Source organism: Saccopteryx bilineata, chromosome 8, assembly GCF_036850765.1.
Source record: "Saccopteryx bilineata isolate mSacBil1 chromosome 8, mSacBil1_pri_phased_curated, whole genome shotgun sequence".
Lineage (NCBI taxonomy): Eukaryota > Metazoa > Chordata > Mammalia > Chiroptera > Emballonuridae > Saccopteryx > Saccopteryx bilineata.
This window is the reverse complement of record NC_089497.1, coordinates 52,713,091-52,725,774: the sequence shown is the minus strand read 5'-3', so window position 1 is coordinate 52,725,774 and position 12,684 is coordinate 52,713,091. Positions and strand designations below refer to the sequence as shown.

The window sequence follows — 12,684 nt, the reverse complement described above, 5'->3', positions numbered from 1 at the left end:
ATTTTGCCTCTGCTTCCCTTGGTGGGGACCTCTAGCTGTGCTCACAGACATTGAGCTCAAGGCAGGGGATGAGAGGGACCCTGTCTCTGACACTGGGCAGCTCACTTTCTGTTCGGAAAGATTAATTAGTAATTGGGTCTCTATCAATGTGAGGAGTGGGGTAGGACTGCGTTCTCTAAGGATATTCAGGTTATGCAACTCACTGCTCAACTATCCTGTTAGAGCTATGACAAAAGTCACAAAGCGGCGGAGCTGAGAAGCTGGGCCTGAGTTCCTTGCAGGGGTGCTGGGAGGGAGATGAGGCCGGGTGTGTGAAGCCCCTGGCTGGCTCCTGCCCAGATTGCCCAGTGGAGGTTGAGCAGGCTCTCAGACAAGCATCAAGGTCAGATAACACAGTACCCCAAAGGTTTCAGGGACCAGGAAGGCCTGAGAGGTACTGAAGGATTCTCCCCTTCCGTAGGGGTCTCTACCGAATGAGGGTGGCCCCGCACCTGATTGGCCTGTCCCCATGCCAGTGGGGACCACTTAAGGTTTTAAAGGTTGTAGGAAAGGCCAGAGATCATGAAAGAGATGGCTCTTCATCGAGGGGGCCCTGGTACTCTGCTGGACAAACATGACCCTTACAGGGCTCCGTCTGTGTGGACCAGGGGGATGGAGTGTGGGGGTCTGGGCTCACTGGCTTGAAGCAGAGGCTCATTCTTAGGGACCCAGGAGCCCTGTGGGCCTGGAGCCAGGGGCCTAGCAGAGGGGCTTTTGGCCCAGGTGTGAAAATGAGGTTAACATCTGTCCCTATACTGTAAGGATGAAGCAAGGTCTGGGGAGGGCTGTCCTGCCCTCACTCCTCCTTCCTCCCTCCCCCCCCTCCCTCCCCCCTCCTCCCTCCCCCTCCTCCCTCCCCCCTCCTCCCTCCCCCTCCTCCCTCCCCCTCCTCCCTCCTCCTCCCTCCTCCCTCCCCCTCCTCCCCCTCCCCCTCCCCTCCCTCCTCCTCCTCTTCTCTCCCCCTCCCTCCCCCTCCCTCCCTCCCCCTCCCTCCCCCTCCTCCTTCCCCCTCCCCTCCCCCCTCCTCCCTCCCCTCCCCTCCCCCCTCCTCCCTCCTCCTCCCTCCCCCTCCCTCCCCCTCCCCTCCCCCCTCCCCCCTCCTCCCTCCTCCTCCCTCCCCCTCCCTCCCTCCCCCTCCCTCCCCCTCCCCCCTCCCCCCTCCCCCCTCCTCCCTCCCCTCCCCTCCCCCCTCCTCCCTCCTCCTCCCCCTCCTCCCTCCCCCTCCCCTCCCCCCTCCTCCCTCCCCTCCCCTCCCCCCTCCTCCCTCCTCCTCCCTCCCCCTCCCTCCCCCTCCCCTCCCCCCTCCCTCCCCCTCCCCTCCCCCCTCCTCCCTCCTCCTCCCTCCCCCTCCCTCCCTCCCCCCTCCCTCCCCCTCCCCCTCCCCCCTCCCCCCTCCTCTTCTCTCCCCAGTCTCTCCGAAACGTCCCCCTTGTAAGGTTATTATCTCCTCTCCCGTCTCCTTCAAGGACTTGGCTACATCCCCAGGTCGCTCCGGCGTCTGGCTCAGCTACCTCGTGGTTCTGAATTATAATGACCTCGTGACAGCGTCTGGGATGCGCCACCCATGAGTGGATTGTGCACCCTGTGGGCAGAGAGGGAAAATGTTACCTCCAGTCATGTCCGCGGCCAACCGATCATGCGAGGTGTGGTCCATAAACAGCGGGCATTTCTGTCTGCAGTCTGGTATTGAGAAAAGTATTCTGAACTTGTCACTCATACCAATTATAGATATAAGTGGTTTTTATACTATCTCATTCATCCCACAGACATTTATTGAGCTGCTACTGTGTGCCAAGCGTGACTAGGAGTAGACAGAAAAGACATTGTGCTTGGCCCTTAGGGGACATCCAGCCCTCACCAGTGAGGCAAGGCCGAGCTGGGTGCCATGGGAACGGTGGCCTGACCACCCAGCTGGCCTTGTTGGGGGGCCACGGTGCTGGGTCTTTCCTAATAAATTAATTAATTATTTGTGGTAAAATAGACATAACATACAATTTACAACTTTGACCACTTTTTCAGTGCACAGGTGCCTGGCATCAAGTACATTCACATTGTTGGGCCACCATCACCACCATCCGTGTCCAGAAATCCTTTCATCTTACAGAACTGAAACTCTGTACCCATCAAACACCGACTCCCCGTTCTGCTCCCCCACCTCTGGCCACCCCCTTCTACTTCCGTCTACAAATCTGACTGCTGTAGTTACCCCACGTACGTGGGATCATACAGTACCAGTCCTTTTGTGTCTGCTCCTTTCACTGTTTACATGTCAGCTGCAGAGCTCATCCATGTTGTAGCATGTGTCATGCTTCTTCGAGGCTGAGTAATATACCACTGTGTGTAAAGACCACATTATGTTTATCCACACGTTGGATAGTGGGTTGTTCCCAACCTTAACTCTATTGCAGATAATGCTCTATGAACATGGGTGTACAAATATCTCTTCAAGTCCCTGTTTTCAATTGTTTTAGGTATATACATAGAAATGAAATTGCTACAACATATGGTAATTCCTTTTTTTTTAAAATTTTGAGAGGCAGGGAGGCAGAGATAAGACTCCTGCATGCGCCCCCACTGGGATTCACCTGGCAAGCCCCCTATGGAGTGATGCTCTACCCATTTGGGATGTTGCTCCATTGCTTGGCAATTGAGCTATTTTTAGCACCTGAGGCAAGGCCACAGAGCCATCCTCAGCAATGGGGCCAACTTACTGGAACCAGTCAGGCCATGACTGCAGGAAGGGAAGAGAGAGAAGGGGGGGAGCAGATCATTGCTTCTCCATTGTGCCCTGACTGGGTATTGAATCCACACACCAGGTCAATGCTCTACCACTGAGCCAACCGACCAGAACCTCATAATGTAATTCTTTTTAAAAAAATTTTAAGGAGCTCCATACTGTTTTCCATAGTAATTTGCCATTTTACTTTTCCACCAGCAGTGCATAAGAGTTTCCAATGTCTTCATGTTCTTGCCTGGGGTTGGGTCTTGACAATAAACCTCAGTTTGTCTTATTACACACAGGGGGTCATGGGGAATAGAACCAGCAGCCAGCAAGGACTTACTGTTGTAGCTCTCTGGACTCAAAATGGGGGGCCCCAGGGAGATAGGAGGAGAGGGACAGCCAAGGCAAAGGGCCCTGACCCACTGAACGTGTCAGGCTTTGTCTTTGAAACAACTGGAATCAGCTGTGATTTGTGATTCTGATTCCAATGAGAATTCAGACATAAGAAGGCTTATTCTGGGCTGGGTAAGTCAAAGAAAATATCGTGAATATGGAAGAGTTACAATCAGGTCTTAAAAGAAGAATGTGATTTGGTTTTGACCTTGTAAAAACAAAGATTTTTATTATACGATGGATGTATGTTCTTTGTAGAAATATTGGAAAATATGAGCAGTATAGAGAAACACATTAAAAGCACCATATTCTCACCCCCATGAGGTCACTGGTAACGGCTCGGTCTTGGGGCAGTTCCCATCTCCCTGACCGTGTTCTTCTTTGAGAAGCGTTTCCCCAGCACTTGCAGGACTGGTTGGCGGGAGTCGGAGTTGGTGGGCAGAAACAAGATCGGGGATCTGCAGATGGAATGGCATCTCCAGGAGGCCCTGAGGCTGGCAACATGGATTTCAGGACACACTGAACCCAGACCCCCGGGACTGGGTCCTGATGGTCAAGCCGATTTCTGAAGGAGGCGTCCCGTCTGTGAGCGTGGAGAGGGCGTGCCATCTCAGGGCGGTCCTCCCCGGCGGAGGGGGTGTGTGGACCTCCGTGCTCGGCACCCTCTTGCTGGCCCCTCTGCCTATCCCAGTTATGCCCTCAGACGAATCTCTGGCTGCTTCTGGTTCATATGCTTCGCTCTAATTGTTTTTCCAGTTGTGTGGTGGCCATTCACGGCCAGGTGTTGATAAGACCACACCTGCTTGTGCCGTCCACCTAGTGCCTGTGAGTGACCCTGTCGCTCCTCCTCTATCTCACCAGGGGTATGGACAGACCCACGAGCCTGCCCAGGCTGTGTGGTCTGGAGCAGATGGAGGGCATGCTGCAGGGGGCAGCCCTCTTGTTCACGAAGAGACCCACGGCCTGGGGCTGGGCTCCCCGTGCGACCCTGGGGGCCTCCAGGGCGCCTCCTGCCCTATTTCCCCAAGACCTTCAGCTCCTGCTGGGCCCAGCCTCCTGGGAGTTGGGTGGAGACCATGCCAGACCCCCTCCCAGTCCCCCACCCGTGCCTGCTGCTTCCCCAGGCCCTGGTCCTGGGAGGCCCACCTTCACAGAGGGTTTGCCTCTGGGCATTTCTTGAGTCCCCCCTCTGAGCAATGCCAGGAGTGCAGGGGTCCGAGGAGCGGGTCCTCAGCGATGTCGCTGCCCAGGCTACCAGGCAAGCTCGGCTTCTGGGTGCTCAGAGACGCTGCTGGATGCGGCTTCCGCACAGAGGAGGGCCAGACACTGACGGCTTCATCAGGCGGCAGGGCCTGCTGGAAGCAAGACGGAGCGGCAGTGAGGAGGCGCTTAACCAGCAGTGCCCGCGGTCAGTGGAGCTGGAGCTGTGGCAGGTAGCTAGCTGAGGGGCCAGTGCGGTAATTGGGATGAAGTGCCTGCCGCTCCTGCCTCTGGAGTGGAATGCAGGCGACCGTGAGTGATGGATGGCAGGCAATTAGGGAGCACGCACAGCCCGAGTGGGCCTGCCCAGCTTCTGCGCCCCGCGAGGCCTGGTCACATTGCTAACACGAGCTCTCAAGTGGGAGCTAATCGATGAATTAGCACCTTCCGGCATGTCTGGGCCCCAGGCTGGTTGTAAAATGGCCTCCAGAGTTACCAAGGAGCAGACCCGGAAAGGCTGGCCAGCGGAATAGCCTGCCTTTGGGTAAACCTCACGAAACAGGAGCCTCCAGAAGTGACCACCAGAGCCCCCCTCCCCCGGACGGCAGGGAGGTGTGACTGCCTCGGACAGGAGAAGGGGGAACGTGGAATTGGTGTGTTTCCATCGGTGTGGGAGAGGCTGCAGGGGTTCAGCATTGTGCCTGATTTGAGCACCTCCTCCCTGGCTGGCTTGTTGCTCTGTCCTTCCACCTGAAGGAAGGGAGCCATCACAACCTGCCCCTCCCAGGTTCCTCAGCAGCTGAGGGCTGTGGAGGAGCTGATCCCAGGAAATTGGAGGGCAGGCCAGGCTAAGCCACCTGGAGGCCCTCACACACCGGTGTTTCCAGTGTCCTGGCCCAGAACCGGGAAGCTGCCTGTGGCCCCTGTCACCACTCCATTTGTCCCGTGAACGTTGCTGGAGTGTCTCCTGGGTGCCCGACCCTGGGAACTACAGGTTTGGGACTCAGAGGTCCAGTGGGGTAGAAGCAAGAGCTACTAGAGTGATTGGTTCTGCCTCTTAGTTGCTTTGAAACCATAAATACTCTTTTTCACGCAGCTGTTAAGTATTAGGCAGTATTGTGGGTTGAATTTTGTCCCTCTCAAAGATATATTGAGATCCTAAGCTCCTGGTATCTGTGATTGTGGCCTTTATGGAAATAGGGTCTTTGAAGAGGAAATCAAGTTAAGGGAGGTCATGCTAGAGTAGGGTGGGCCCCTGAGCCAATACGACTGATGTCCTGATGTGAAGAGGAAGATGCCCTAGGGACATGGAGCCACACAGAAGGAATGCCGAGAGGGCAGAGGCCAAGATCAGAGTGAAGGAACGCCTACGGTTGACAGCCGCTGCCAGCGAGAGGAAAGGATTCCGCCGAGTCTCAGAGGGAGTGTGGCCCTGCTGGCACCTTGGTTTTGAACCTCTCGACCCAGAACTGTGACAGACTGTGTTTCTGTTCTCAGGCACCCACCTTGTGGGACTTCGTTATGGGAGCCCCGGGACACCACTCTGTGCTGGGTACTGTGCGAGGCGTCTGTGTGGTAGGAGGGGGCGGGGACGGACAGAGCAGGAGACGAGCAGACGTGACTGGTCCTCGCCGACTCAGTCACTCAGCTGCAGATGTTACTGAGCCTTTGCTGTGTGTGCCAGACACTGTGCCGGGGCTGGGATGCAGCAGTTGCTGGAATCGACCACATTCCCCCCCCCCCCCCCCCGTGAGGAGTTTACATTCTGGTAGGGAGAGACAGACAGGAACAAGCATTATGTTCCATGGTGGAAAGTCCAGCAGGAAAGGGAGAGAGATGGGAGGGGTGTAGGTTTAAATAGGGTGGCGTTTGAACTAGTCCAGTGGCTCAGCCCTGGCCGGGGAGCAGAATCACCAGGGAAGCTTAAAATAAAGCAGAAGAAAACAAGCCGAGCAGAACCCCACCCCGGCCTAATTAAGTCCGGCTCTCTCAGGGTGGGACTCTGAGAGCTCTCCTGATAAAAGCTCCCAGATGATCCTAACAGGCACCAGGTTCAAGAGCCACTGGTCTAGCAAGACGAGAACTGCAGTGGAGGAAAGTGCTCTCTGTGGCCCGCGAGGTCGCCTGTGGAGGAGAATGGTCCAGGCCTGTGCGTGTCCGCACGTGGCAGTCGGTCACCTGTCCTGCGGGAGTGGCTGAGTGAGCGCAGGCGGGTGCCCCTGGTTCGCACACGTCCACCTCCTGCTTCCCGGGGCGACCCGTCCTCTTCCCTCTTACCCTGCCTCTGCCAAGTCAGGGGACTTCTCTGCCTTCCTACTGTGAGGTCGTGCCAGCCTTGGGCCAGAGGGGGACAGCTGCTGGGCCTGGTGTCCCTGGCTTTGAATTTGACAGTGAGGTTAGCTGACCGTGCTCCTTGACTCTGGCACAACCACTGTTGACCCCCAACTTACCGTGGCTTTGATTCCCTGAGAGTTGAAGAATTTCCAGAACAACTGTGTAACGGTGCTTTGCACAGGCTGGGAGACCCTTTCCTTCCTCCTGGGTGGAGTGGGGCAGCTGCCTGGGACACTGAGCATTTGAGGAGAGGCCGGGGGGCCGGGGTGGGGGTCTGCACTTTGTCGGGAAGCCCAGATCAGCACCTGAGCCTGGCAGCTCCCCTCACTCGTTCCTCTCTCACCCAGTGTGCCAGAACCCAGGGACTCCCGTGGGCGGGCACACAGCCTGTCTGCCGTGTCAGACACCAGGCATCAAAGCTGGATGGTGACTCCGACTCCCTGTCATCTGAGCGCCCTGTCACATGCTGCCCACTAGCTCGCCTGATGTCCGGAGTCCTGTGGCCTGAGGGGACAGGTCTCTCCTCTGCTCCTCCTGCTCCCCACTTTTTCTCTTGCCCTTCATTTGTCTTGTCTCTTGTCATGTCCCTGCATTTCTCTACTCTCTGGCTTTCCTCCTGCAGTTGTCTTTGCTGATCCAGGCTGGGATCAGAGGCTGGAGCAGCCGGGACATCAGGACATCTAGGGCTTGGGACCTGGGGGCTGTCCTCAGGTCTTTCCCTGGGAGATGACGCAGCCTGGCTGAAGCCCCAGGATGCACTTCCTGGTGGCCCAGCCTGTGTCCACGTCCCCCGACGTGAGCGGGTGCCCTCTCGATGGAGCCCTGTGATCACCACCTGCAACAGCCCGTGTGTGTCCCTCACCCCCTAAGCCTCGTATACAATGCCAGACCACTGAATTCTGCTTTTATTCCCTTAAGATGATTGTCGGCCCACAGACCACATAACAACGCCTGGACTGTGAAGCCAGGTTGTCTGTGTGGCTTTGGGCAGGTGACTCAACCTCTCTGTGCCTGTTTTCTCACCTGTAAAAGCAGGATCCTAACCTCAGGGTGGTTGTGACGCTTCAATGAGTTAATAATATAAAGTGCTTAGCATAGTATCCAACTGTTATAAAATGTAGGTTTTATTATTATCCAGGTGTGGTGAATCGAGGAGATAATTTCCATTGAGAAGATAGTCTGTTACAGTTCCCGAGAGGTGAGGTGCTGGGCGGATAAAATGTATTATGCTCACTTTGTTAAAGATGCAGTCGCCCAGGTGATATTAATGTGTGTTGAGAATCCTTGTAGCCTGGGGCTTGGTTTTGGGATTAAGCCTTTCCCACCCTTTTTTGATGTGGGGTGGTACGATCCAATCATGCCTCAGAAGGTGACTCTGTAGTAGAGACTTCCCTATTTTGTATATTGGATTAGAGGTTGTGAAGCTACAATGTAAAATGGGGGCAGAACGAGAGTTGGGGCTCTTGGTTCCTGAGATTATCATTAGTAGAGAGCAGAGGAGAGCAGAGAAAGGCCACGTGGAGGAGGCCAGGAGAAGCAGCCAAGATGGCGGAGTGCTGAGTGAGATGCCAGTTTGTGTAGAGTTTGTATCTGGGATAAGGAAGGAGATAGGGAACAGAGGTGAATAAGTCTGGTGAGCTAGAAACCTTTGATTCTAGGAAACTCGGATAAGTCAGTAGCTTTGTGAGCACTGAATGTGACTGGGTTTTGGAGCCCAGTGTGTATTTTTACTTGCCCGCCGGTGCAAGCTAGAATTAAAGACTATGGCCCATCAGTTTTTGGCTTCGTTGTTTCTTTACCGACTGTCCGAATCCAATGCGAACCTGCATAGGCCAGAAGGCTGCTGTGATAGTGGTCCTGGCTGTGGCTTCTGGCTTTACATGAGGGCACAGCATGCCATGGGGCACCAGGCAGGGAAGCATTGGGCCTGGCAGGAGGCAGAGTGAGGGGGACGTGGCAAGACCCTCTCCTGTGGGGAGGGACAGGCGAGGTGGGGTGAGCAGGCTTAGGACTGGGCCAGGTTCTCTGGTGCCTGTCCCTGGGGCGGTTAGGGCAGGGGGCTAGTGGCCTGGGTATGAGCCTCCCAGGGGGGGTGGGGAGCTCTGGCCCCTGAGGCGAGCTGTTGACTGCCTCTAGGAACTGGCTGGCCTGGGAGGACAGGCTCCCCAGGGTGAGTAAGGCCCCAGATGTCAAACACCGGAATAAAAGGACATGCTCAATGCACCCGCACATTTTCAAATAAAATGACAAAATATGTTTAGTTCTGCATTCTTACTTTAAAAGTGGGACTGTCAGTCCTGGAGCCTCAGGAGCCGTGGTGTAGTGGCAGGAGCAGAGACTGGGGGAGGTGGTGGGGGGATAGATAGCCCCTCGTGCTTCGGGGCCGCCTGGAGGACTCCGGGAGATGATGGCTGGAAGCTCCCGGCCCCATACCGGGCCCACATCTCAGCACCTGAGAGTCACTACATTTTTGTGTCCATTTCAAGAAGAAAATTCTAGGGGCTCTTACACATTCTGGCCTTCGGTCCTTACCTCTGGAGGTCTGTTATGCAACAAAAGGAAGTTGTTTCAATCTTGGAAAAAACAAGCCTCCGGAACATCAGAGATCCGCAGTGTGCAAGACAGGGGCCCGCTGGTGCATTTGATGGGACGGGGACGAGGCCAGAGGAGCCGGTGGGGACGTGTTGGGGGCTTGCAGAGATGCCTCCTGGCTGTGTCTTACTCTCTCCTCTCTGGGCCTCCTGTCCTCTGTCCCTCTCTAGGGGACTTCTTTGGGATGGAGAGGGAGGCCTTTGTGAGGCAACCATTTGGTCCTGAAACACTCTGCAGAGCAGATGAATCACAGGTCCCCGTCCCCAGGCCCGGCCATCTCGAGAGGGCAGCTCAGGGGTCAACCAGGGGCCCGCCCAAGAGGTGACCGAGAACGGGGCCTGACCCCTGTCTGTGGTAGACTCAAGCAGGCCTCCTGTGCCCCTGCCCACTTTTCCTCCCGGGGAGCAGGACACAGAAAGAAGGACCCAGGGTGTTTCCTGGCCAGCAGTGAGAGGTCCAAATTCTGGGACTCCGGCCAGGGCCTCTTTGTCCCCTCCCCAGAAGCCGTGTGAGCGCCCAGGATGCATGCTGGCTGGCAGCCCTCCTAAGGCCAAGGGGGGGCCTGGCTGTGTCCCTCCGGCCCACCCCCCTCACTGGGGTCCGCCTCCACCTGTCTCCCCAGCATCCTGTTTGCTGACATCGAGGGCTTCACCAGCCTGGCATCACAGTGCACTGCCCAGGAGCTGGTCATGACTCTCAACGAGCTCTTCGCCCGCTTCGACAAGCTAGCTGCGGTGAGTCACCCTGCCTGTGCCCTCGGGCACCCAGGGCCTGAGCCAGGGCCAGCAGGGGGCCTGCTCGGGCTGCCTGAGGGAGGGTGCTGTGGTCAGGGCCCTGCTGAGTCCCGGGACGGGCATGGTGCCGCATGTGCCCGCTAGGCAGGTTCCACTATTGGGAACTGGTGGCTCTGTGTCCTCGTGGCCTGCAGCAGCCCTGGCCACACACTCCGGTGGTGATGCTTTCTCAGAGTCACGGGTCACAAGGGAGCGAGTAAGTGAGCCCTCCGTCAGTGGAGAGGGGTGGGGAGGCCTGCAGGCAACACTGCTCAGACACGAGGAGGCAGAGTAGGTGCCATGGAGCCCATTTCCTGAGATGGGCCAGAGTGATCAGAGAAGGAGTCTGAATCCCAGCTGGCCTGCAGATAGTGTGGGCCGCCCCCAGAGGCTTCCAGAGGACTCTTCAACCTCGGATCAGAGCAGAAGCAGCATCCCATGGCAGGGAGGGGTGGACAACACTTCCTTCATTGTCCCCGTTTATACTTTGTCATCATTTCTCAGCTTCGGTGGCTGTAGGTGATGCTCTGGGCCTTTGTGGAGCCCCTATATGCCGGGGCCACTTACTGTGGTGCCCACCAGCACCTGGACGTGTTCCCCTTCGCCCCCTGCAGGCACTAGCGGGCGGGCCTCACCTCAGATTGCTTTTGTCACTGGACGCGGGTGAGGTGGACGGGTTCATGCTTGGCACTTGGGCACTGATGGCCTTAAATGAGTCCCAGTGTCCAGCTTCATAAACTCCTTCCCTGGAACCAGACTCGGGCAGCTCAGGGTTGGTGATGAATGACACGTCGTCTCAGTCCCGGTCACAGACGTGGCCTGCCCGGTGGCTCTGCTGCACGCCGGCCCTGCCTGTGTCTCAGCGCTCGTTTCCTGGTCGAGCAGAAGCCCTTTTGATAAAAGCTCAGGCAGAGAGTCAGGCACACTTGCGGTTAAATCTCATTTCTGCTTGGGTCTTCTCATAAGAGAGGAATAATCAGAAAACTGTTTACAGAACCTCAGGCCAATGCTCCAGGGGATGTCACAGGACTGTGGACACTCCCGCTCAGCCTGGGGCCTTTCTCATGCTGACCTGACAGTTGCCCCATTTGATGTCCTGGTGGGCCCTTCTTGGGCCTCTGCAGGGGGTGTGGAAGTGAGTTCCTGAGTGTGGGGAGGCTGGAATGCTTCCCCGAGGGCTGCTCACCCGTCCTCTGTCCCCCACGGCTTTGATAAGCCTGTCTCCGGACTGGGGCCCCGCATCGTTTGGGCATTGGGCCTGTCTGTGCTCACTGCCCTAAAAGGCAAGTTATTCCAGGCATGGAGTGAATCTGTTTGCTTCCCGTTTCTCTCCCTCCCACTTCACTTTCCTGCTATTTTTAATTTTTAAAATTAATTTGCTTTCCAGGAGAATCACTGTTTACGTATTAAGATCCTGGGGGACTGTTATTACTGTGTCTCGGGGCTGCCTGAAGCGAGGGCTGACCACGCCCACTGCTGCGTGGAGATGGGCATGGACATGATTGAGGCCATCTCGTAAGTGCCTGTCTCCAGGGGGACTGCCCATCTGCAGGGACACTGTCCATCTCCAGGGGGACTGTCCACCTCCAGGGAACTGTCCCACCTTCAGGAAGACTGCCTGTCTACAGGGGACTGTCACAGCCTAAATAACTGCCCGGCTGTCCACCTGGTGGGACAGATGGAGGCAGGGAAACAGGGGGCAAAGCCATCTCTCAGGGACCCTCTGGCCTTATGTGAGGGTTGATTTGCAACTGCAGGTATTAAGCCTTCTCCTGAGCTCCTTTTACCTACTGCAGCTGGGAAGCTTTTCCTTGTCTTGTAGGGAGGGCTTTGCAGGGGGTATGGACCCGCCTCTGCAGAAGCAGCAGCCAAATTGGCTGTCTCATGTCCTCTCACCATCACCCAGCCACCCATCTCACCAGCTCCATTTCGTCCCAGAAGAGAAAGGTTGTGTTCACAGGGTAATCAGCCCTTCAGGGCGATACTCTTAGGCAGCGGGAGTCAAACACAGGTGTTCCCACTTTAAGGAAATCCTTCCTTCCTGGGACTAGCGTAGAAAGGATTTGGGCCAATTCTTGGTCATTGCCAGCCATAGAAGGAGCCCCAGACATTAAAAATCACAGGCAATGCAGGCTTACATACATGTCACCCAGGGAGCAGGTCAGGGGTTGCAGCCAGACTCAGTAACTTTGCACATTAGATGTAATCTGGGCGGGGCACAGGGAAAGCCACAGTGGGCAAGGGCAGAGGTCAGAGTAGCTGGCCAGGAAGTGGCCAGGTCCATTAAGTTTGGCTCAGTTCCATTTGGCAGTGTTTGCTGAGTGCCCCTGCGGGCCTGGGCTAGCCAGTGGGTCCCTTGCCCAGCCAGTGGGTCCCTTGCCCAGAAGCATCAAGTCTGATGAGGGAGAGATGCTGGGACTCCACTGCCCTGATACCAGCCGTGCCGAGTGGACACCACCAGGTAAGAGAGGCAAACTGTGGTGGGAGGTGTCAAGGAGGCAGCCATTGATTCCATTGAGAGGATCTAGAGAGGCTTCATGGAGGAGGTGACTCTGGAGTTAAGCCAAAAAGGTAGAATGAGATATCATCCACGTAAGCAAGTGGCCAGAGGCAGTGTGGATGGAAGGAATG

General features: G+C 56.4%; 1 protein-coding gene across 1 annotated transcript in view; it reads left to right on the top strand.

Moving 5' to 3' along the window:
* The window catches only part of ADCY5 (adenylate cyclase 5), a 165,777-nt gene that overhangs the window by 105,039 nt on the left and 48,054 nt on the right, over nt 1-12,684 (top strand). The window contains exons 4-5 of the mRNA XM_066240786.1: nt 9,903-10,014; nt 11,441-11,568. Of these exons, the coding sequence (XP_066096883.1) occupies nt 9,903-10,014; nt 11,441-11,568 (240 nt within the window). The remainder of the gene's footprint in view (nt 1-9,902; nt 10,015-11,440; nt 11,569-12,684) is intronic.